The sequence below is a fragment of the Vigna umbellata genome, chromosome 3, assembly GCF_029865625.1.
Source record: "Vigna umbellata cultivar VRB3 chromosome 3, Vumbellata_1.0, whole genome shotgun sequence".
NCBI lineage: Eukaryota > Viridiplantae > Streptophyta > Magnoliopsida > Fabales > Fabaceae > Vigna > Vigna umbellata.
Genome location: NC_142167.1, coordinates 43,361,557 through 43,383,128, shown reverse-complemented (window position 1 = coordinate 43,383,128; position 21,572 = coordinate 43,361,557). Strand labels below are relative to the sequence as shown.

The following is a 21,572-nucleotide window of genomic DNA, read 5'->3' as shown; positions in this document are numbered from 1 at the left end:
ATTTTAAAAGGTTTGGGTAATGATAGTCTCTAGAATGGGGTCCAACTTCCAGCATTTGGTGCATTTCTTGGGTTACTCTTCATTTCGGAATGAAGTTTCGAAATCCTTAAAAGTACATTCAGAAATGAATGGGAATTTAACTAAAAATATGTCAAAATTAGACAAAACTCTAAAGGAGAATTGTTGGAAATTATAATTTCAGCCTTTCTTTAATGTTTTAATCCATGATTTGGGGTCCTAGTTTTGTAAATAAGATTTGTAATTTTGATGTACTTAAAAATTTACATGTATTTTATTTCTTTTATTTTCACCAATTTAACTCTAAATCTAATATGTCCATTTACGGTATTCTCAAGAAATAATTTAACTAATTAAAACAAAATAATATATGAAATTATATTATATTAAAATATATTTAACCGAAATTAGAGAGAAATCAAAATTATACTTTAACCGAAAATGAAATTGCTATGGAAAATAATTAATGCAAGTTAGAAACGATCAATATTAACTTTTGTTATAGCCTTAAAGAGCAGCATTCACTGTATATTTCTTTGGAAGGATGAATTTGAAGAATGATGAGAGGATGAATTTGGAAGTATACATTGTTTTGTATTTTTTTTAAGGGATTTACAAGTAAAAATAAGTGAAATTGATTAAATTTGTAAATGATTTCACTGATATAAGAGATAAAAAAGGTTTTAGTACATATAAAAAGAAAATTATCAAAATATCCTTATTGGTAAATATAAAATAAAAAAAATACAATGTATTTCTTATAAGAAAGATGTTCAATATTTTTGTGGGTATTGTTGACATGTTGAATTAATGGACGTAAACGTTGACTTAAATATGATCGCAGACCGAATGCGTCTTTTGCTGCTGGAAGCAAAAGCAGCACAAAATCATGACAATGCAGGTGAATAAAAAGTGACATGAAATAAGATAGGGATATTTTGGTAACCGACCTTCCTAATGTCCTTCAACAATAGGAAATCAAGCAAACACACCCTAAGAGTACAATAACTTTTTAATAGTATGTTGCATTTGAAGCTGGAAATGCAAAATGTATTTAATGGTTGAGATGTTTTTTCTTTTTCTTTGCTTACCTATCATTGGTTTTGTTCAGAATAATATTTTAACGTATCATTTTAAAACATGTTTTGGTTTTATACCCAATTTAAATCATGTAATCAGTAAAAACCTGAGTATTGATGAAGTAAAGGAAACAGATAAATGAAGAAAACAAAACAGTCTGAGAGTTGATAACCTACAAAAACTCCCCAAATCAACATTTTGAGAAGGATAGAAGATCATCCATGATGCAGGCAATAAATATCCTCGTATCTCACCAAGTCCTGAATTTTTCTATTTTCCCAAATACAGCAGAAAACCCATCACCGAAAGATAATCTCACTAATGGAAAGTTTACACTACATTCATAGACATGATTTGCCTAGCAAGACCAGGATCTTGCTGTAACAGTTCTCTCAAATTGCTTTCCACCTCTGCCATCTGCTTTTCCAAGTACTCTTTCGAGCTCTGTTTAAAGACACAGTAGAATAAAAACTGAATTTCATTCAAAGGTTATGGATACTCGTCTTTACTGCTTTAGAAATTTAGTCACAATAGTTATATTTGTTTCAGTTATGAGATTTAACTTAAGAAAATTCAAAACAAAATAAGGATAGAAATGATGGAAGATAAGAAGTTTTTTGGCAATGAATGAAGGAGATCTACCTGTAATGCAGTAACAGAAGCTTCACCATCTTTAAACTTTTTGTCCTGTTCATTCATTAATGATGCCTTGGTCTCCAATACAAACCTGGTCATCATGTTAAGAGTGTGTTAAAGTATGCCTTTAATATTTTCTAAAAACATCCCATAAATCAAGCTTTTGTGTACTCTATTTAGTAGCATGTTCAAAGAGGTAACCACAACTCACATTCTCCCTGCAAAACAAAATAACTGGACACATCATATGTCTGTAGAAAAACTAGGGCTTTAATAAATGCCAATAGAAATACTTTCAAATTTGTAGGGTTGCTTAAAGAACAGAAACATTAAGATAAACTCACGATTTTCTTCGCATACCAATAGATTTGTAAACATTAGTATCATCGGGAACTTGCTTTAGCTCTTCCATGGTCAAATAAGCACGCTTTTTTTCAGCTTCTTTGGAACGCATCTGGGTTTGCACCTGCGTATGCCAAGGCATAATATAAACTAGTCTCAGGCAACCCTAACAAGAATATCATTCCCATATGCAAAATAGAAATGTAAGGTTTTCATTTCTTTTATATACCACATCAAACAACAATAACAAAAACCTTATTCCACTAGGTGAGGTTGACCCTTTTCTTTTTATCCCACTTCTAAATAAATAAAGTTATGTATTCTCTTTCACAACTCAGATGTAAGTATTCTCAAACAGCGTTGATGGCAGTGAAGCCTGCACATCCCAGCACACATGAAGTGCACAAAACCACTACTCTTCATGGTAATAGTTACATCAAATCACTCTTCCAAAACATTTAGAATACACCCAAGAAACACATGTTAGAAAAAACATGATGAACTTAAGAAACTAAAGAGGATCCCATTCCATTAGAATCCAGTAGGTTAAAGATGAAATATATTCTCCACAGGAAACAACCCTACTTGAGCTTGGTAAGACTATTGTGAACAGAAAATTTTCTTTCCAAATCTTTGATAGGGTTTCATACTCAAAACCCAAACTTGAAATTATCTATAAAGCTGAAAACATCAAAACAGTTGAGATATACAATCAGACAATTAGAAGCCAATACTTAGTTTCATGTGAATCTGAATGAGTACAAAAACAACTTCACATTACCCACTGATTGCTTCAGGTGTAAGTCTCTTCAATTATTCAGCTAGGTTCAATCAAATTCAAACAATAACGGAGAGTGTAATTATAGAGATTTGTGAAAATAATAGGGAAAAAAAATATGTACCCAAATCTTTATCCCTTTACATATGTAGTTATAAACTATACATACTTGTGTTCATATGAAGCTCGGTGTCCATATTTGTGTTCTACTCTGTCCCTATAATTTTCTTCCTTAATCTCCATTCTGTCTTTATAACTATAAACTTCACATGATTCATATCTTTAACTAGACTGTGCAAACCACCCACAGCTATTAATTTTTCAAAATAAAAAAGGCCCATAGTATCTTTTTCCCCAAATAAAAATAACAACAACAATAATAAGAGATTAAGACAGATTATGAAAAACCTGTTTTAGTTTTCCAGTAGTTTCGATCATGCGACCTTGAATTTCAAGGAAAGCCTGCATTTTTGGATCAAGAAATGAAAAATAAAAGTTGTTATAGCCATTTGAAGAAGAACACTTTATACAGAACGAAAGAGATAGAGTGTTATTACAGTTCTGTTAGCTTCGTCTGCCATTTCAGTGGATTAATGATAGGAGACGATCTTACAAATTTGTAACTTTCAAAAACCCTAACGCAATTGGATCAGGGAACGGGAAGAAGGAGAGGAAGTAGAAGTTCCACACTAAACGCACCGTTTTGTTGTATATACATATAAATAACTTTTTTAGGTTTAGATTCACTTTTACTTTATGTCTTTGTTTTTCATAATTAGATGAGCTGTGTAATTTTAGTTTTATAAAACTTTAATTTAATTACATATATATTAGTGTAAAATATTGATTATTTGTTAGTCATAAAAAATGTTAAATATTACTCCTAATCCTATTACTAATTATTAATGTTCTAGCTTCTAAGTAAATAAATAACTGATACTAATGCATTACTATCTTTGGTTGATAATTAGACGATATTAATTTTCCATTAAAATTGATAAATTTAAATAAAATTGAAAAACTAAATGCTGATTTAAATTTATATAGGAGAAAAATTACACATTTAAGAAACAATAAGAAGAAAAGTTTATTTAAATATTGTTGTATACACTTTTAAATCTTCTTAATCTCTTCCAAAATTAACTAAATTTATTTCCTTTTCCTTTATTAAAGAAATTAATTTTGATTTTGTTGAATTGTCATTATTTTTTTCTAAATAAATATTAATTTTGGATAAGGATGAAAATTATCCGTTTTTAAAATATTGAAGAATTTTGTTACTTTTTCTAATAATATTTTTCTTCTTAATATTTCCTTTGATATACTATAATCATAAACTCACTAACGTCTTTATATTTGTTCTAGCACGTGACATTCCTTCTTTTCCCCTCCAACTAATAATTAAAAATGTCTTTAATCTTAAACAAAATATAAAAAATATTTTAAAATTACACTTAATTTAAAATTAATACATACATTAATATATAAAGTAATAAAAATTATTACAACATTCAATTTTTAATTCAATAAAATGAAATATAAGAACATAATGACAGATGAAATCCTATGTATTAGAAATTTGCTAGTATAAAAAAGTTTACTTATAGAATAAATTATTTAATCAAAATACATCATCATTAATATTATAACAAGTAAAATTTAAATGATAAACGCTATATTTAAATCACTAACAATTTATTTTAATAGTAATATATTTTAATCACTCTTTCTTTTATCTTTAATCTTCATTGATAGACATAACTTTTAATTACTTACTTTCTTTAATTTTAAAATTTTAAGAAAATCAACAATATTTACAAAAATAAGATTTTATCACCCAATTATGTTTATACAAAGTTCCCATATCCAATCAACACACAATTAACAACTAACCTGATGGATATAATAGCTTAAAGAGAAACACAAATATAGTAACAGCCAAATCTAGCCAGATTACGCTCTCAAAGCACGTTTCATAGTAGAAAGAGTTCATTTGATTACAAACAAACTTAATAATTAAGCATGAAAGCTTAACAAACATTGCAAGATTGACTAAAAAATCTAGTATAGTTGAAAACAACTAGGCCAATTGAAAAAGACATGGACTACTGTCGATGACTTCAAACAAAGTCATTACAAAGGATCAACTTGCTTCAGTTTCAACTTTCAAGCCAGTATCAATTGGACTGGTTAAGTTTGTTGAGCTTTCTGATGCTTTTACTACATTTGGTAGGAACTTCCAACAGCGTTTGTGAACTCCACTAATTTTTTTTGGAGCATCTGCTATTGGCAAGCCTGCAATAAGTTGGGACTTATCAAATTAAGCCAGCAACCAAGTAATGAAAAAGCCACAGTATTTACTCAATGCTTCATACAATCTATACTTTATGCTTCACAAAGTATTCACTGAGAACTTATCAAATAAAGCTGCCAAGTTCTAACAAGCAACAGAAACTACACTGAAATAAGAAAAAAGTATGTCTACACTGTGAAATAATAATAAAAAAAAATCATGTCATTTATAACAGATCATAACTAGTATGATATGATATGGAACATGAATGAAACAAACAAAAAGTTAACACCAAGACAAGCAAATGGAGTGCCGCATGTGGCATCATTCATCCAAACTTTTGCACACAAGTTCAATCCTCTCACAGGCAAATTTGTTTTTTCAATAAAAGAGGAGATAACTGAATTTTGGCACAAGAAAGAAGACACTGAAGAAAAACAAGTTGGTCCTGTAATAGCAGCCCCCAAGCCTAGAAGTGGTGCCACACAGAAGCAAGGTTGACAGCAACAAAGGAACAGGCTCAGTCTCGTCTGATCAAGAGGAGTCAGAAGAATGGAAGAGGGCGTATGATACCGTTAGAGAAGTAAAATCACTTTAGAGAAAGTTAAAAAGGTTGAACATGATGAGAAGGGTATAAAAACTCTGAACTTAGAGTTTAAGACTATTGAAACAAAGATAAGATACTATGATGCAAAAATGTTTCACTAAGGATTGACATTAAAGAGTTGGCTGAGAACTTCAAGGTAGAAAAAGCAAAGGTCCAATTATATAAGAGGGATGCGATAGTATTACAACAGGAGAAGACTAATCTTGAACAAAAGACTAGTCTTGAACAACAGTATTTAAATCAGCAGGTTAAATTTCTGAGAAAGAAGCTAGGAGTTTGCAGCCTTCACGGCAAGAAGGAGTTTAGAAACATGCCTTAGATGTTGTCAGAGGAGTTCTAATTTTAATTTTGCATAAGTCAATTATTAAATTTATAAGAACATGTTATATTGTTTCTAGTTGTCAGTGGATTAGTTAGTTTCAGATTTCATTTTTCAGTTATTAGTAACAGCTCACAAAACTGTTGGGCAAGAATTATATTTAGTTATTTCCGAGTACTAAATACAAGTTACATTTAATAAAAGTTACACGCTTCCGCAATTCAAATTATTTATATTATTTCCTCGCATATTTTTTTTTTCTATCCTTAAACAAAAACCAACACTTACTAAGAACTCAGAAAAACACTCCTAGCCAACTATAATTGAAGAATACAAGTGCAGCATGATTATCAGCGCCTTCAACAAGCTGACTCTGCCGCACATAGAATTGAAAAACAGAATATCCTAAAGCCAGAAACATTTCTCATAGAACTTATGACACTGACCATTTTTATGAGCAATCCCCCATGCTTTTCCATGCCTTCCATCCTGCAAAAGAAATACGTAAATAAAATTAAAAAAGAAAAACAGAGGAATAAATAATAGTGAAATGCAAATTCAAATAGTTGAAATTCAATACAAACAATAGAAGGACAGGAAAAAAAGAAGTTGAGAATTGAAAGAAGAACCTTGTAGAGATTGAGTTTAGTGATTTCGTAAGAAACTTCATTCCAGTGAGACTTGGCCATGTGGTGGCCAATTCCCCAGTTAGGTAAGAACTGAGCAACTTCAAACAAGTTTTTCTTCTTTCTTCGCTTCGATTTCTTAGGGTTCTGAGCAGAAGAAACAGCAGAAGAAGTAGAAGAGGAAGCAGAGCTAGAGGCTCTCAAGAAGTTGAGAGAAAACCTTAGTAAAGGAGAGTTTCGAAAAGATTCAACTCTGCTACCAATTGCACTTGCCATTGCTTTTCTTTTAAAATCCCTATGGAGAAGCAAATCCAAAATGTCAAAAATCATGCACCTAATAATCCCAATGCCCACAACATCACATAAAAATTTCTCCAAACATACCCTAAATGACCTACAGAAAACAATTCCAGACATAAAATCTCCATATCATGTAAAAACAGTAAGATAAACAACATTTGATGAAATTCACAAACTGATTGCCGGAGATAAAGATGGTAATTATGGATAGTTAATCATTCAATGGTTAAGAAAAAAAAGGGCAAACAATGAATCTCAAAGACACATACGCTCACTTGTTCGTTAATGCGGAGATTGTGATTTGCGATCGCTGAACAACTAAACTGAAACGTCACTCGTTTTAAGATTAGTAGTAGTGTCATGTATCACTCATAAACCCCAACTCGTGTCAAGATTACTAGGGTTCTTTCCCTTTCTTTCTGCACATAATAAATCAAGTTGAATATAAACATTGATTTTTATTTTTAATGTAATAAAAAATTACACTACACAAGTTTTGATTTATTAATTATGTTTGAATTTTATTAAGAATTAAAGTGATTAAACATTTTTAATAATTATTTTATAAAAAGAATTAATATTAACTTACAAAATAATTATTAAAAAATTCAAATAAATCAGAAATTTAAATGTAATTATAATTTTTATATTAAAATTATAAATTTTATTACTAAGCTAAAATTGAAATAGGTATAGATTTATTTTGATGTTTAAATATAATTAATATAATTATAATTTGTATATTAAATTTTAAACATTTTTTATTAAAATCGGAAAAGGTTTACATTTATCCTGAACTTACTGTTTATTAAATAATTTAGTTATAATAATTCTTTTCTGTGAATGTTTTTATATTTATAATCCATAGCTCAATAACAATAATAATATATAAATTAATATAAAATCAAAGTTTAAATCTTTAAGAGAAAATTGTTAATTTGGACCCTAAATAAAAGAAAAAAAAATTGATAGAAAAAACTCTAGATTTATGTGAAGTTGTGGTTGGTAAGACAATAGTGGAATGAGTAACAGAGAGAAGAAGAGGAAGAGAAAGTCTGGTTTTGTTTCTGATGGACTTTCTTCTCATTCACTTGTTTCTATTTGTTCCAATCCTTTTCTTCTTCACCTTTCTGTCTCTCCCTTTTCCATTCCCAACCTGTAACTCACTATCTCTCCTTGTTACTACTTTTCTCTTCTCTCACACACAACACAGCTATGAGACAACCTCGTAGACACCTTGCACACTTGGAATTCTCATTCAGTTTTAGGCACCTTATTTTGCTTCTTTTTGTATCAATACAGATATAATTGTTGCAATAATTATTATTCCACCAAACAACTATTGGTGTCAATTTTTAATACTTATGTTAATTTGTCTTTGTTTGTATAAAGTCAGTAATTTAGTGGTAACCAGTTACAATTTGTAATGTGTGGTGAAAGTTATAATTACCATGATTTCTTATTGATTGATAATGCAAAGATTTTTGTAGACATTGCATTAGAAATTAAACCTTTTTATTAAATTGTTGTTGTTGGTGGGTAGAGAGCTACATGGTTCTGTGAATGAAGTATATTACATTTTTGTTATAGTTTCTTTAACTTTTTCAGATTTTTGGGCTTGGAAGTCACAGTTGTCTCACCCCGTGGCTGATTTGATTGTGAGGAATGGGGTGATATATACTTGTGATGATTCTCTCCCATTTGCAGAGTCTATGGCGGTGGCCAATGGGAGGGTTCTTCGTGTTGGAAACCATTCATTTGTCAAGGTTATTATATTCTTGATGCTAAATTCATCTCTCCGTTTACTGAAAAAAAGAAAGCAATTTTATTGTAGTTTAACTTTTAGGCATGCAAGGTAAAATTTGTTATATTATCAATCATCCTAGATGTGACTTTTTAAATAATTATTGCAGAAGTCAACAAATCTACAGTATATAACAATATGGATTTGGAAGACACTATAAAAAAATTTACAGTGTCAATGCATTCCAATTTAATTCATTCTATTCAACCCTGTTGTTGTTGCTGCTGTACTCATGTATGTGGCCTTCAATTGCAAACTGGGTCTGACCCAGATGTGCTTTTCATCATTTATGTAGGAGTTGGAGGGATATGGAACTCAAGTTTTGGATCTTGGTGGGAAGGTTGTGGTTCCTGGGTTCATTGATTCCCATGTGCATTTCATTCCTGGTGGATTACAGGTTAAGTCGATGTCCCAGTTTTCTGAATGTTTCTTTTACCTTTATTATGTGCTTCAGTCTGTTTTGCTAGTTTTTCTGAAATGATCACTTGTTACCGTCTAAACACTAAGAAATTCTTGTAATCTATAACGTTTGATTCTTGAATAATTTTTAAAAACTACTATTCTATCAATCAAGTGCAGTTCAGAAGTGTGCTCATCAGAAAGTCGAATTGTGAAGGATGGATTCTGGTTGTGTATAGGCTAGGATGCTTGAATCATTTGAATGCTTCCTAATTTTGATCTTTCTATCTGAGAAGTCCTTTATGTTTGTAAACCTAAAATGTGTTCCCTGTTTTAACACTTCACCTGTAGTAACAGATGATGCAGGTGGAGCTGAGAGGTGTTAGTAAAAAGGAAGAATTTGTCAGAAGGATCAAAGATGCAGTACAAAGTAAGCCTTGAGCTTTTGCATACTTTTTCATAGTTATGATGGAGGATAGTCTAACACCTAACTAGTAGTTTCCTTGATGATGATCATATTTGTCAAACTGTCAATTCATATTTGTTTAAGTGCGGGCTCAAATCCGCGCTGTATGTATTCCACTCTTCAAACTTGATTGAGGTTCCAAATTTAAAATTATCTTCTAAATATTGTATTGATGCAACTAGAACAAAGTTTTGCATAATTATGGTTATCTTCTAAATCAATCATTTGATTCCATTGATTCTTAGTTTGAATCCATTGGATATATTTGTCTCATTTTGCCTTTTTTTAGTAGATTCATTGGAGTTTATTTGTTTTACCTGTTCACTACCTAATGAACTATTAGATAAGATTGGCATTCTTTCTGAGTAAGCATACTCTGGAATAGAAGGATTAAAGGCTGGTGGTTAAATCTGCACCACTATGTTCATCAAATGGGAAATATCACGTAGAACAATTTTCAAACTGGATGCCTCTGAGTCCTGAATTATGTTAGTTTTGGTGTTTACTCATTTTGTGCACTTTTGGATTTAGGCTCAAAACAAGGTTCATGGATTTTGGGTGGTGGATGGAACAATGATCTGTGGAAAGGAGATCTGCCTGCTGCCTCTTGGATTGATGATATTACTCCTAATAATCCTGTGAGCCCTTTACATATGTTCTTTCCTTTATGGAAATCTCCATTCACATCAAAACTAATCTTATTTGAAGTATATGAGCAGGTTTGGCTTTCAAGAGTAGATGGCCACATGGGCTTGGCTAATTCAGTGGCACTAAAGTTGGCTGGGATTACAAATGCAACAGATGATCCAATGGGGGGGATCATAGTGAGGGCTGCTAATGGAGGTAATACTTCATTTTCATTGTATGAAAAGGAATTTTGACCATCCTGCAACATGGTATAGTCTTTTTTGTGTATCGTACTCTTTAATTGACCATTTTCTTTTTGAACTTACGATTTTAAAATTCAATAACTTCAGCTACAAAGTTTTTAGTTTCTGCATTTTTTATGATGATTTTCTGGATGCTAAAATGGGAGTTGTGTCTAAGATTTTAGGGTGAATAAGCACGGTTAGATATAATGCCATTTATCAGTCTCCATCCAATCCAATTGCTTAAGCTTTTACAATAGTTGCCCTTTGACATGGTAGCAAAACCTTTATGACTAAAAGTCAAGCATTTAATTCTTACCATCCCCAATAATTTACAGCAAGTTGAATTTCAACTATAGGTTAAATGATCTTCTACATTGTTCATTCTTTAAGTTCATAGGTTCTTGCATGAGGGAGTATTTTGAGAGAGTGAGGGTCTCTGCAGTATTAATTGTATACTTGAAGAAGAAAGCACTATTACATCTTTTGATTCCATAAATCAATATAGTATAATACAATATCAAATATATATTATATGATAAGCTCTGAAACAGAAAATAAAAAATTGATGATAAAAGGTGTAGATTAGGCTTCTTTGGCATTTTTTTTTTTCGTTGCCCTAGCCATTGAAATTGTCGTCAATCACCTATCGCCGTTGTCTGCAGTCGCGGTCGTCGCTGGAGTTTCAGTTTCGATCGGCAACCACACAGTTTTGTTCGTCTCGACTAGGTGACCATCGTACCATCAAGATCGCCGCCATCGCAAGTCAGACGTGCCCTCATGCATCAGTGACAGGTTTGCTCAGCGTTTTTCTTCCTGCCACACGTGGCGGCGCATGTGTCGTTGTCTTCGATGTTGTTGACTTGGAGTGGGGTCACCTCATTCTCCTTTTTTAGGATCTGTGCTTGTTGCCTTGATTGGAGGACCTTTGGTTTTTAGGGTTTTTCTCTCTTCTGTTCATCAATGGCTTCTTTCGTTGCCTCTTCTAATACTGTAGGCCAATCTGCTCTTTTCAATGAATTTCTCAAATGCTACGAAGATCGTTAGAGCTCTAGTTCCACTGCTTCTGTTGTACGCATATGTATATCTTTTGTTGGCCTAATTCAACCTCCTTCTCTTGGACCTTAGGTTCTTGACTCAAGTGCCACAAATCTCATTATTGGTAATAAGTCTTTGTTTTTTTTATCCTCTCGGGATAATTTACAGTCTATTACAATGGTTGATGGGTCTAGGGTTTTAGCTCGTAGTGTTGGGATTGTAAATCTTTTTCCATCTTTATCCATTGGTAATGTTCTTTAAGTCCCTAGGTACCTGTTTAATTTATTATCCTTTAGTCGTCTAACCCGCTCTCTTGATTGTGTTGTTTCTTTTACCAAAGATTTTGTTTGTTTACAGGACCAGAGTTCGTGACAAATGGTTACCGGATGTGAGTCTCAAGGCCTTTATCATCTCCGTCCTTTTACACATGTTGACACAGTTATGAAGTCTTCATCTCTCCTTCATTCTTAGCTAGGCCATCCTAGTCTTGCTAAATTACAACAACTTGTTCCCAGTTTGTCCAGTTTACCTAGTTTGTTGTGTGAGTCATGTCAATTAGGGAAACATAGTCGTTGTTCGTTTCCTCGTAGTGTCTCACATGTGTTTTGTCACCTTTTGCCTTAGTTCACCCTGACATTTTGGGACCTAGTCGTGTTAAGTATACTCTAGGTTTTCGGTATTTTGTTACCTTTATTGATGATTATTCCAAATGCACTTGGTTGTTCTTTATGAAAAATTATTCTGAGTAGTTTTTTATATTTCAAACCTTTTATGATGAAATTAAAACTCAATTTGGGATTTCTATTCGAACTTTGCAAAGTGATAACGACTGTGAATATCTTTCCCATTCTTTTAAGTATTTAATGGCTTCTCATGACATTCTCCATCAAACTTCATGTGCTTATACACCTCATGAGCCTCTACCTCATAACCTAAGCTTTTACATGTATCCTTAGCAAGCATATTAGCATGTGTTGTTGCATTCCAAATGTTCGACCTTCATTGAAATTGTGGCACTTTCCTTACTATTCACATGTTTCTTGGTTTGGTTCATGTGTTTTCTAATGTAGATTACATGTTATAGTTTCTTTCTTGAGTCTGTCCTATAAAAATTTGGTTAGATTTATTATTTCACTCACTATTGGATCACTCATGTATTCAAATTCACGCTCAAAATGTTACGATCATGATGTCAAGGGGGGAGGGGCTTTTGCGATCTTACATTAACTACAGATAGGCCACATTGTAATATGAGTGCAAACTAGATTAAGTTATACTTAAACTATGGTCAATAAATGAATGCATTCCAATATTGGAAAATGATGCTGGTAATTTCATTTCAAGATTCTATTTTTTTTCTGTGAGTAATTGTTGTTATTATGCAGAACCTACTGGAGTACTTATTGATCTTGCTGGGACACTTATTACCTCACTGATTCCAGAGGATTCAGTAGATGATAGAAGGGAAGCATTGCTTAGAGCAAGCAGTCTTGCCCTAACAAGGGGGGTGACCACGGTTGTTGATATGGGAAGATATTATCCTGGCTTTTCACCTGAACTTTCTTGGGATGATTTTTCAGGTTTTGTCTAAAAGTTTTAGTTGATTTATGTATAAGTTTTTTTTTCTGCATTTTCAAATTGTGGTTTTTTTGTCATTTTGTTTCCTTTTATTTTGAATATTACCATAATGCCAATGTAGTCACAAGGCAAAGATTTAAAGCAAGCAGTTCCTGCTGTGCTAAATACTGAACTATACATAAAGAAAACCACTTCCATTCAAATGCAATATAAAGTAATGGTTTTATAACAATGAGACCATAGAATACTTACCTAGTTACCTTATTCAATTGCATAACTTCATCTGTATAATAGCTTGAACGATCTAGATTATATTTTTAATATTTGAATTAAGTAAGGAAAAGGAGTAGGAAAGCATAGATGACGCAATCCTAAAGCCAAGTTTCAAGGATAATGCCTTTTTGTAATTTGAAACAGAATGAGTTTTCCTCTTATTTTATGTGATATGTAAAAAGCCTTATTGTTGAGACTAGCTGACTATTCATTTTATTGTTATTTTGAATTGCACAGATGTTTATCAATGGGCTAATTCTATGTCAAAAATGAAAATTAGAGTATGTTTATTTTTTTCAATGGAGACAAGGTTACGCTTGGTGGTATGATTCCTTTCTAACTTATGATTTATTGAAAGTTTAGTACATTCTTCACTTTGCCTTCACTTTGCCTTTCTTAATGTCTTTGAATTAACTTGATATAAATAGGGGGATATAAGACGAAAATATCCACTTTAGCTTTGTATCATTTGAGAATTGATTTTTTCTCCTTCTTAGAGAAGAATTAGCTTACAGTGATTCTGTTTTCGTTCTCCTCTGCGATCGAGATTTTTGCTACAGTGTTCGTGTTCGTGATTTAGGTCTTGTTCTCGTTTGCCGTTGTGATTTTCGTCTTTGTTCTTGTACGCGACGTTCATTTCAGTGCTCTCGCCTCTTTGTGTTGCTGCTTCACTGTGTTCGCCATCTTTACTTCGATTGTTGTTTCTGAGAGTACTATGGCTACGACCTCTTTTCCTACTTCCATTGCGGAAAAATTAGATGATTCAAACTATCTTCACTGGCGGCAATTTGTTGAACCAGTGATTAAATCATGTAAGCTTCACTGTTTTGTTGTCAATCCTACTGTTCTGCCTAGATATCTCAATGAAATTGATAGAGCTGCTGATCTTATTAATCCTGCGTATGAAGCCTGGGAGGTACAAGATCAAATGGCTTCAATCTACTCTTTTCTAGTTTGTTCTCTCTCGTGTTCTCGGATGTACTCACTCCTATGAAGTTTGGAAGAGAATTCATGAATATTTTAACCTTCAAACAAAGTCTCGTGCACGCAGGTTCGGACTGCTATGCGTGCTGTCAAACTTGAATCTAAGTCCGTGGAAGATTATTTACTTAATCAAGAATTATGTTGATGAAATTGCTGGTGTTGGCTTTCCAGTTCCTCATGATGAGCATGTGGATGCTATTTTGGAAGGTCTTCGCTTTGATTATGCTTCTATTGTTTCTGTTATTAGAGAGCAACAAGAGGCCTCCTTCCATTGCTGAGATTGAAGCTCTTCTGTATGGTCATGAAACCAGGCTCCATGGATATGAACAGGAAAATCAGAACCTAGTAACACCTTCACTGAATTTTACACACGGACCTTATGCTAGAGGTACACAAAAAGGCAATTCTCGTGGTTCTACTCGCGGTGGCAGTGGTCCAGCCAGAGGCCGTGGCAAGTTTGCCAAATTTGTCTTAAAATCGGTCATACGGCTAAATTTTGCCACTTCAGGTCTGATGTATCCTATCAACCTCACGAGTTGTTGTTCTCTATTGATCCTGCCACTCAACAGTCTATTCCTTATTCTGCTGGCTCTTACAAGACCTCCAATACTTGGGTGAATCCAAATGTTCAATCCAATACCAGTTCATAGCCTAGTGTTATGCTACTACAGTCCACCTCTCCAGATAAAGGAAAGTCTTCCTGGATACCTGATTTGGGTGCAAGTTTTCATGTGACTGGTGAATCATTAAATATAAAACAACATCAACAATTTGATGGTCCGGATAAAGTTTTCATAGGAAATGGTGCAGGTCTGAGAATGCATCAAGTCGCGTACTCAACCACTATCAAAACTCGATCGAGTTGGTCTCAACTCGATCGAAAAGTCGGTGGTTGAAAATACCGAGTCAACCTCAGTCAAAGTTTGATCAAGTTTGCAGCAACCAAACTAAACTGCAACTTTAGAGATTCTCAAACAAGTAAAAAGTATAAGACGTAGTAGTTTTAAGTTAATGAGTAATTAACTTAAGTACAACTTTAGAGGTTCAGTTTTTAATCTAAATAGTTTAGTATTTTTGGTATAATATAGTAAAGTTAATTGATAGTTTAATAGTTCACTTAGTTTTGCCCACCCTTGGTAGACTCGATCCAATTCAGGCATATTTAAACAGAGTAGATCCTTCTTTGTTATTAACTCATTCTGACCCTACCTCTGTTAAGCAGGCTCTTAAGGATACTGATTGGAAGGCTGCTATGCAGCATGAATATGATGCCTTAATTCCCCATCAAACATGGGACTTGGTTCCTTTACCTATTAATAGGAAGGCTGTTGGTTGTAAATAGGTTTTTAAGGTCAAGTAAAATGCTGATGGCTCCATTAATAAATATAAAGCCCGCCTAGTAGCTAAAGGATTTCATCAAATGGCTGGTTTTGATTTTCATGAAACATTTTCACAAGTCATCAAACCTGTTACTATTTGCATAATTTAGTTGTTGCTCTTTCTTTTGGGTGGAAGTTGTTTCAACTGGATTAGAATAATGCCTTTTTGAATGGTATTTTGGAAGGAACTGTCTATATGCAGCAACCTCCTAGTTTTGAGGTGGCTGACAAGTCTCTTGTCTGCAAGTTAAATAAGGCGCTCTATGGGCTCAAGCTAGCCCCTGACAATGGTTCAATCGCTTACAGCACACTCTTCATCAGCTTGGGTTTGTTAACAGTGTTTGTGATACATCCTTGTTTATTGACAAGAAAGACTTTGAGGTGCATCATCATCATTGGCAATTCTGTTTCTCTCGTTCAGCATGTTACGTCCAGCCTTAATGCCACATTTTCTTTAAAACATCTTGGTCAACTGGACTATTTTCTTGGCCTGGAAATCAAGCATTTATCTGACAACTCAGTTGTGATGACTCAGACCAAATACATTCATGATTTGCTTCATAAAACTCATCTGGAAGAAGCTCACACTATCTCTATCCCCATGGTCTCTAACTGTAAATTGTCTAAACATGGTGCAGATCTCTTTGCAGACCCTACCTTATATAGGTCTGTGGTGGGGATGTTGCAGTATGCTACTCTTACATGGCCTGAAATCAGTTTTGCTGTAAATAAAGTCTGCCAGTTTATAGCACAACCTCTTGACTCTCGCTGGAATGTGGTTAAACGCATTTTACACTATTTAAGGGGCACTTTGATCTGTGGTCATTTTCAGCCAGCGGCTTTTAATTGTTCTGTACCCCTGCTCGCTCCAGCACTGAAACTAAATACAGAAGTTTAGCCCAAACTTCTGCTGAATTGTCATTGATTTTAAGTTACTCATTGGACTTCAAGTTCCATTCAATTCTTTTGTTCTTTACTGTGACAATCAAAGTGCAGTCTCCATTGCACATAAACCAGTTTTTCACCACAGGACCAAACACATAGAAATTGATGTGTTCTTTGTTCGTGAGAAGACTTTGTTGAAGCAGCTGCAAGTCTCTCATGTTCCAGCACTTGATCAGTGGGCATATGCCCTGACAAAGCCTCTCTCTTCCTCTTGGTTCATTTTTCTACGTTCCAAACTCAATGTGAAAACTTTTTCTTCTCAAAAATCTTCTCCTTGAGTTTGAGGTGGCTGTTAGCATATGTTAGTATGATTTTATTGGTTAATCAGGGTCAAGTATTATGTACAACTGTCTTTTCTTTTGTATCTTTATAAATACAAACACTGTACAGAATGTTAAGTGAGTTTTTCAATTCTATCAATGAACAGTTTGTTCTATTCATTTTCTCTCTGCTCTCTCATTCGTAAATCTAATAATTTTTAGTTCCAGCAAATGATAGCTAAAATGTATTAACTTGTAGTATTATATGAAATAGGTAAACTCTTCTTTTGTCTTTTTTAATCAGTTTAGCTTTCATTGCTTGAGTTAATTCAAAATTCAGCTAGTATTTTATTAGAATCGAGAACAAATTAGACCTAACTAAGCTGCAAATGCTAATATAGGATCTTAACACATCTACTCGCCCAAAGTGGACATTTGAACCGAGTTTGGGAAGGCTTTGATAATTGATACCATATTAAAATTGAGATTGGACTAGCCTAAATTAATTTAAAAAGTTAGTTCTAAGGTGGAGGATTTCCCAATTCATTATAAGAGTGTTTTCACCATATGCCAAGATCTTAATAAGTGTCTGATTTCTCTGTATTTGGTATCACACTAATAATTGTTATTAACTATATTTTTATTTTTTAATGTTGATTTTAACATTTGTCTCCTAAAGTTACATTTTTCTTCTTAGGATTTGATTAACAAAGTTGGCCATACCTTGAGCGAATGGATTTATATTGGTGGTGTTAAAGCTTTTGCTGATGGGTCTTTGGGTTCCAATAGTGCATTGCTTTATGAGGTGAGGCCAGATATTCACTTTTTCAGTGTAAATTATCTGTCGATAGTTTTTTGAAAAATCCATTTATTTATCTGTTTTCTGTCATATTTTTTGTTTTTAAATGGATATGGGTTGGGAATGACAAGTAGCACCTCAGTTTATAGAGACTGAAATTTAGCATGGGGTTAATGCACATTCAAATTTTGTAGCCATATGTTGATGAGCCAGACAACTATGGTTTACAAGTGACTGAACCTGAAGCACTTCTCAACATGACCTTGGAGTCTGATTTATATGGTCTACAGGTGATTAGTCTTTTGTTCTTAGTTGCTAAATTCTCTTGTTCTTAGTTACCAAATTGTTGATTCATTACAGGTCGCTATTCATGCTATAGGAGACAAAACAAATGACCTTATCTTGGACCTATATAGTTCAGTAGCTTCTGCAAATGGTATGAGAGATCGAAGATTCAGGGTAATATTTTTTGCTTAAACATAGCAAGCTTTAATAATTTTCTGTTGATAATGGGGAGATTTTGCTCCAGAGATGTTTGTTCTAATATAATCATGGTGAGCCAAGTTAGTAATGAACATAAACACTACTTTCAGATTGAGCATGCCCAGCAGTTGGCAGCCGGAACCCCTGGCCGATTTGGTAAACAAAGGGTTGTTGCTTCCATGCAGGTTTTCATTAACCATTATCTTGTTTTTTCATTACTATCAATATTATGTATATGCCTGAGACATGGAAAAGGACATGAAATGTTTTATTCATGGAGAACAATATATTACTGAATAAATTATACAATGAGCAATACTCCCAAAAAGGTTCGCACTATTATGGTCCGCACCAAGAAAAGCAGAAATTAACTTTTCTTCCCCCCTCCCTCACTATGCAAGCATTGCATGTTAATTGCTCTTCCAAGCCAAATTCTTATTCTATCCCTTCATATTTCTCTTGCTATATGAACTGGTACTAGAACAATCACACTATAATAACAGCAGTGTGCAGTTAGAATGAGAGGGTTGATCTCATGTTAGTTCAATCCACTAACTAAGATTTCATTTTTACAATGATTCCCTCATTATGAATTATCTAATCTTTGCTCTTCTTTATTCTCAAACAATTCAAGTGTCATGCAAATCCCAAGAACATAAAGGTGAATGTAGATGAAATCATGAAAATAGTTTTTCCTTCTGTGTATAAAGTCAGTATTGTTTATATGAACATACAGCAGACACTATGATATTAAGTTTCTAGCAAATATCAATAACTTGTACTTTCTAATTCTATGAGTGCACTGGTCACTTAAAAGCTTCATATTTTACAGCTTAAGGGTAAAATAATTGCCTCACGATTGTGCTTGTACCAAATCTTAGTTGAAATCTCTTATCTTTCCTATTCTCTTCCCCATGTTCTCCATTCTCTCTCTCCTTGCTTCAGTTTGTCCCACTGTTGTTCTTACCTTGAAAATGACTTAATAATTAATCCTTTAATTCTCTGTAAAACCTGTTTGTTGTGAGATTTGTACTCATTTATACATCTTATTCTTGTCATATTTCTAAATAATGTAAAATCCACGCATTCTCAAGTTAAAGACTAGACATCTTGAACGTTGCGTGAATGGTAGGATAGCAGTCCAATAGTGATTACATGACAAACTCACTAAATTTGGTTAGGATAGACTTTATTTTAGTCATATCTTTAGATGATGTGCAATCTATAATCTCCAATACCTTCCCTATTGTATGTATATGTTTTGACAGTATAAACAATACCCTCTTACAAGATCTGTACTATTTTAACTATCAATATTCAACAGCCAGATCAATTGTTGGATGATGCTGACTCTACTAGCAAAAAGCTAGGCAAGGATAGGGCAGACACAGAATCATATTTGTTTCGGTCACTCTTAAATAACAATGCATTAGTGGCATTTGGTTCTGACTGGCCGGTAAGTGTTGTATTTATCAGTACTCATCAACTTGCACAGTTTCATATTTTTTAACACTAGTTTAGATATTTTTTAACACTAGTTTAGAAGTACTTTTCACAACATGTCTCTCTTTCACAGGTGGTAGACATCAATCCCTTAAGTGGAATTAAGACAGCAATGAAGAGGAAGCCTCCCACTTGGAAAAGTGCATGGATTCCATCCGAATGCATTTCACTAGATGATGCAATAAAGGCGTAAGATCATGTTATACTGATGTTATGTGACTTGTTGATTTCTTGTTTGTTTGTGATGTGATGGGAACCACTTTATGTGGACTGTCAGTGAGTGGAAAATTTTTACATGTTGGTTTGTCATCTCAAGAAATTAGTCAAAATATTATATAACATTAGTATCATGATGTAGTACTGATGGCCTGCTCTATATTTTCATCTGTACACATCTGTAGCACAGAAAAAATGGAATTGAGAGAGACATGAGCAGAAGTTTTCCAGGAATATAACAGTAACATATGTTAGAATTTTGAGTTTTCTAAAGAGTAATTCAACCTTACAAAACCAGTTGATAAGGTTAGGATCATCCCCTACTAATATATTTCAATTTAATCCCATCATTGATTGATATAAAATTTCTGATACACTCTCTTTGCAAGTAAAATTAGACATCTGATATGTGAAGTTTGCAAGATTAAACATTATGGATAATACGATAACCGTCTAATAGCTAGTTGTATGAAAGACTCAACAACAATTACTGGAAAAGCTCTGGTATTATTTTAAAAGTTAGGGTAGAATCTAATTCAATACTATAAAATGGTTTGCATTATATATTTTTGTTTGATCATATTCGTAATCAATGTATGGTTTTCAACAGGATCTTATAGATATGGTTTGTGGGATTACCCATTAACTCTATAATCATTTGAATCTCAGAGAACAAGTTCCTTAGCCCTCATGCCTATCTGAATTTGGTATGCAAAACAATCATAGTGTGTATGGCTTTTAAATAGTGGAGAGACCACTTCTTCAGTGCTTTGTACTTTACAGAAATTTTCACCACAATGCTGTGTTGTTCTTTTTGTTTTTTCTTCTGATTGTGATTACAAGGTACAAGCCCCACTTATTCATAGGACATTTTTAGCAAGTGTATTGTTTCATTTCATGTAAATCTAGATCTGCTTGAGTGGTGCACTAGTGCTCTTTCCTAATCTGATCATATTTCAACTTCAAGTTCATCATATACATGGTTTTCTTTTGCTATTCTTGCATGATACTAAAAGTCTCTCTGACCTTCACAGTTACACCATTTCTGCTGCTCATGCAAGCTTCCTTGACAAAGATCTTGGGTCCTTATCTCCAGGGAAACTGGCAGATTTTGTCATATTGTCCACTGATTCATGGCAAGACTTTGCTGAAGATGCATCTGCATCTATTGAGCAAACATATGTTTCTGGTGTGAGAGCATATCCTTGAAGCCTCTCCATTCAGTTAGATGATACATTTTTGGTTAAATTAAAAAGATAATCACTGTTTTCATTTCAGTCCTATATGAAAAAACTCTACATTTTAGTTGATACAGTAAAATATGCTTAAGAACTGGTTTGTCAACATTATAATGGTGTTATATTTGTTTCTTAATCTTACTCTTGATAACATTTGGTCAGTTCCTTCATGAAAAAGACTACACTATAGCAAAATCTCTACATTTTTGGTTTATACCTGACCTGACACCACTTTTTGGTCTCAAAAATCTCAACACTGGTAAAATTTGGATAAATTTTAGAGACTGATTCAGAGACATTTTTTATTTGTGGGCAATAAAATATATGGTTAATACTCGT

The 21,572-nt window shown here is 33.2% G+C and overlaps 3 protein-coding genes across 5 annotated transcripts; 1 reads left to right on the top strand and 2 right to left on the bottom strand.

Annotated features, from left to right (window-relative positions):
• Positions 1–1,237: 1,237 nt before the first annotated feature.
• On the bottom strand, positions 1,238–3,554 carry LOC148202567 (prefoldin subunit 1-like). Its single transcript, XM_088108740.1, has 5 exons — positions 3,412–3,554; positions 3,263–3,316; positions 2,079–2,200; positions 1,741–1,825; positions 1,238–1,542 (listed from the first exon to the last, which is right to left on the bottom strand). The coding sequence occupies exons 1-5, from the start codon at positions 3,433–3,435 to the stop codon at positions 1,429–1,431; spliced, it is 399 nt and encodes a 132-aa protein (XP_087964866.1). The 5' UTR covers positions 3,436–3,554; the 3' UTR covers positions 1,238–1,428.
• A 1,229-nt stretch (positions 3,555–4,783) lies between these two features.
• Positions 4,784–7,416, bottom strand: LOC148202566 (uncharacterized). Of its 3 annotated transcripts, none has more exons than XM_088108728.1 (4): positions 7,269–7,416; positions 6,703–6,994; positions 6,520–6,562; positions 4,784–5,149 (listed from the first exon to the last, which is right to left on the bottom strand). In XM_088108728.1, the coding sequence occupies exons 2-4, from the start codon at positions 6,973–6,975 to the stop codon at positions 4,998–5,000; spliced, it is 468 nt and encodes a 155-aa protein (XP_087964854.1). In that variant the 5' UTR covers positions 6,976–6,994; positions 7,269–7,416; the 3' UTR covers positions 4,784–4,997. The 3 variants fall into 3 exon arrangements, with proteins under 3 accessions (XP_087964854.1, XP_087964855.1, XP_087964853.1); XM_088108729.1 differs by having other exon boundaries at positions 7,275–7,416; XM_088108727.1 differs by lacking the exon at positions 7,269–7,416 and having other exon boundaries at positions 6,703–7,044.
• Positions 7,417–7,993: 577 nt separating this feature from the next.
• LOC124844614 (protein LONG AFTER FAR-RED 3) lies at positions 7,994–21,369 on the top strand. Its single transcript, XM_088110418.1, has 15 exons — positions 7,994–8,157; positions 8,608–8,765; positions 9,099–9,200; positions 9,560–9,632; positions 10,200–10,306; positions 10,388–10,511; positions 12,961–13,155; positions 13,664–13,749; positions 17,692–17,799; positions 17,988–18,083; positions 18,154–18,252; positions 18,387–18,461; positions 19,601–19,732; positions 19,853–19,968; positions 21,030–21,369. The coding sequence occupies exons 1-15, from the start codon at positions 8,070–8,072 to the stop codon at positions 21,202–21,204; spliced, it is 1,734 nt and encodes a 577-aa protein (XP_087966544.1). The 5' UTR covers positions 7,994–8,069; the 3' UTR covers positions 21,205–21,369.
• Positions 21,370–21,572: the final 203 nt, after the last annotated feature.

What these genes read in the sequence shown, in the direction of transcription:
- LOC148202567 (XM_088108740.1), bottom strand. Translation starts at nt 3,435, where the DNA reads ATGGCAGACGAAGCTAACAGAACT. An exon ending in CTACTGGAAAACTAAAACAG is followed by an intron (nt 2,201 to 3,262) that starts GTTTTTCATAAT and finishes TGGCATACGCAG; the next exon opens with GTGCAAACCCAGATGCGTTC. An exon ending in ATTGGTATGCGAAGAAAATC is followed by an intron (nt 1,826 to 2,078) that starts GTGAGTTTATCT and finishes CATGATGACCAG; the next exon opens with GTTTGTATTGGAGACCAAGG.
- LOC124844614 (XM_088110418.1), top strand. Translation starts at nt 8,070, where the DNA reads ATGGACTTTCTTCTCATTCACTTGTTTCTATTTGTTCCAATCCTTTTC. An exon ending in AGTGAGGGCTGCTAATGGAG is followed by an intron (nt 10,512 to 12,960) that starts GTAATACTTCAT and finishes GTTATTATGCAG; the next exon opens with AACCTACTGGAGTACTTATT. An exon ending in CTAGATGATGCAATAAAGGC is followed by an intron (nt 19,969 to 21,029) that starts GTAAGATCATGT and finishes TGACCTTCACAG; the next exon opens with TTACACCATTTCTGCTGCTC.
- LOC148202566 (XM_088108727.1), bottom strand. Translation starts at nt 7,029, where the DNA reads ATGATTTTTGACATTTTGGATTTGCTTCTCCATAGGGATTTTAAAAGA. An exon ending in CTAAACTCAATCTCTACAAG is followed by an intron (nt 6,563 to 6,702) that starts GTTCTTCTTTCA and finishes TTTCTTTTGCAG; the next exon opens with GATGGAAGGCATGGAAAAGC. An exon ending in GGGGATTGCTCATAAAAATG is followed by an intron (nt 5,150 to 6,519) that starts GTCAGTGTCATA and finishes AACTTATTGCAG; the next exon opens with GCTTGCCAATAGCAGATGCT.